The 1,320-nt window shown below is 42.1% G+C and overlaps 1 protein-coding gene across 1 annotated transcript in view; it reads right to left on the bottom strand.

The window, feature by feature from the left end:
* Positions 1-244, bottom strand: part of SERAC1 (serine active site containing 1) — a 56,320-nt gene extending 56,076 nt beyond the window's left edge. The window contains exon 1 of the mRNA XM_006868479.1: positions 154-244. Within this exon, the coding sequence (XP_006868541.1) occupies positions 154-244 (91 nt within the window). The remainder of the gene's footprint in view (positions 1-153) is intronic.
* Positions 245-1,320: the final 1,076 nt, after the last annotated feature.

A 1,320-nucleotide genomic window follows, 5' to 3' on the forward strand; every position in this document is an offset into this window, starting at 1 on the left:
GGACCAACTGAATGGCACTTGACAACAAGAACACAGCTCTGGGGTGGGCCATGAACACAGACGAGACATAAATTGGAGGCTGGTCCATCTGTGCCTGTGGACTGCCCTGTCATCTCACTGTGTCGAGAAGGCCCGTTGACCAGCTATACTCACGGATGTCTCTCCAACAGGGGTCACTCTTGGGCGACGGAGGAGAAGTGCCCATTCTTCTGCAATAGAAGACACAGGAAGCAGCCAGGGCCATTCTGTGTGGAGAACAAGTGAGAGAGATAGAATCCAGCACGTTGCTGAAAGCACTTCTCATTATTAAAGCATGTCAGCAGCACAGCTGATGGCCCACAAAATAAGATTTTTCAAAACCAGAGAGGCTCTTGTCAATTTAAAATTTGTTCTTCTCCTTTTAAAACTTAAAAGCAGACTTGTTAAAAATAATATTTTTGTGATGGTTCATATGAACTGGGATTATCAACTAGATTAGCAACTAGAACACCAATGCAGGCATCTAAATATAGACATTACACAAATTACTGTGTTTTTACGGAGCTCTGGTAGTGTAGTAGTTAGTATTTGAGCTGCTAATCTCAAGGTCAGCAGTTTGAAACCACCAGCGGTTCTGCAGGAGAAAGATGAGGCTTTCTGCTCCTGTAAAGATTTACAGCCTCCGAAGTCCTCGTACAGTGTCACTATAAATCGGTGCCGACTCCACAACATATAACCACCACCAATGTGGGTTTATACAAATAACACACACCTTCTATGTTTATTTGCCAAATGTTCCCTCCTTCCTTGCTGAGATGTTTTTTAAAATGCCTCTACGCCAATTTGTTTAAAGAAAGAAAAGAGAAAGTAATATAGCAAAAATACCTCTCATGGGAAAGGAGTGGTTGGCGAAGAAATGTAGAAGGCGAGTAATTCACGTGAAAATGAAGACTGTATATTTTATATTACATTATATATATATATATATATAAATTTGATGACCAAGGCCCTGCAGAAATGAGAAGCTCTATCTGAATAGAAGATTTACTTAGAACCCACGAAAGTAATGTAAAACTCGAAACTGCCGAAACTGTGTAAGATGGAAACCTGTCAGAGATGAAAAACTCAAAACATTTCCCACCAAGAGGCCACAGAGGCATGGTAAGACTGCAGCCTGTCTGAGACAAAGAACTCTCGGGACCTGGAAAAACAAGGCAGTCTCCCCTAGTTTCTGCTCTCAGCTGTCTCACTGTATTTCATCTTCCTAGCTCCTTCAGGATGGTACCCAGCATTGCTGAAAATCTCTGCAGGTCACTATTAGCATCAAACCAAACTGCCCAG

Source organism: Chrysochloris asiatica, unplaced genomic scaffold (assembly GCF_000296735.1).
Source record: "Chrysochloris asiatica unplaced genomic scaffold, ChrAsi1.0 scaffold00117, whole genome shotgun sequence".
Classification (NCBI taxonomy): domain Eukaryota; kingdom Metazoa; phylum Chordata; class Mammalia; order Afrosoricida; family Chrysochloridae; genus Chrysochloris; species Chrysochloris asiatica.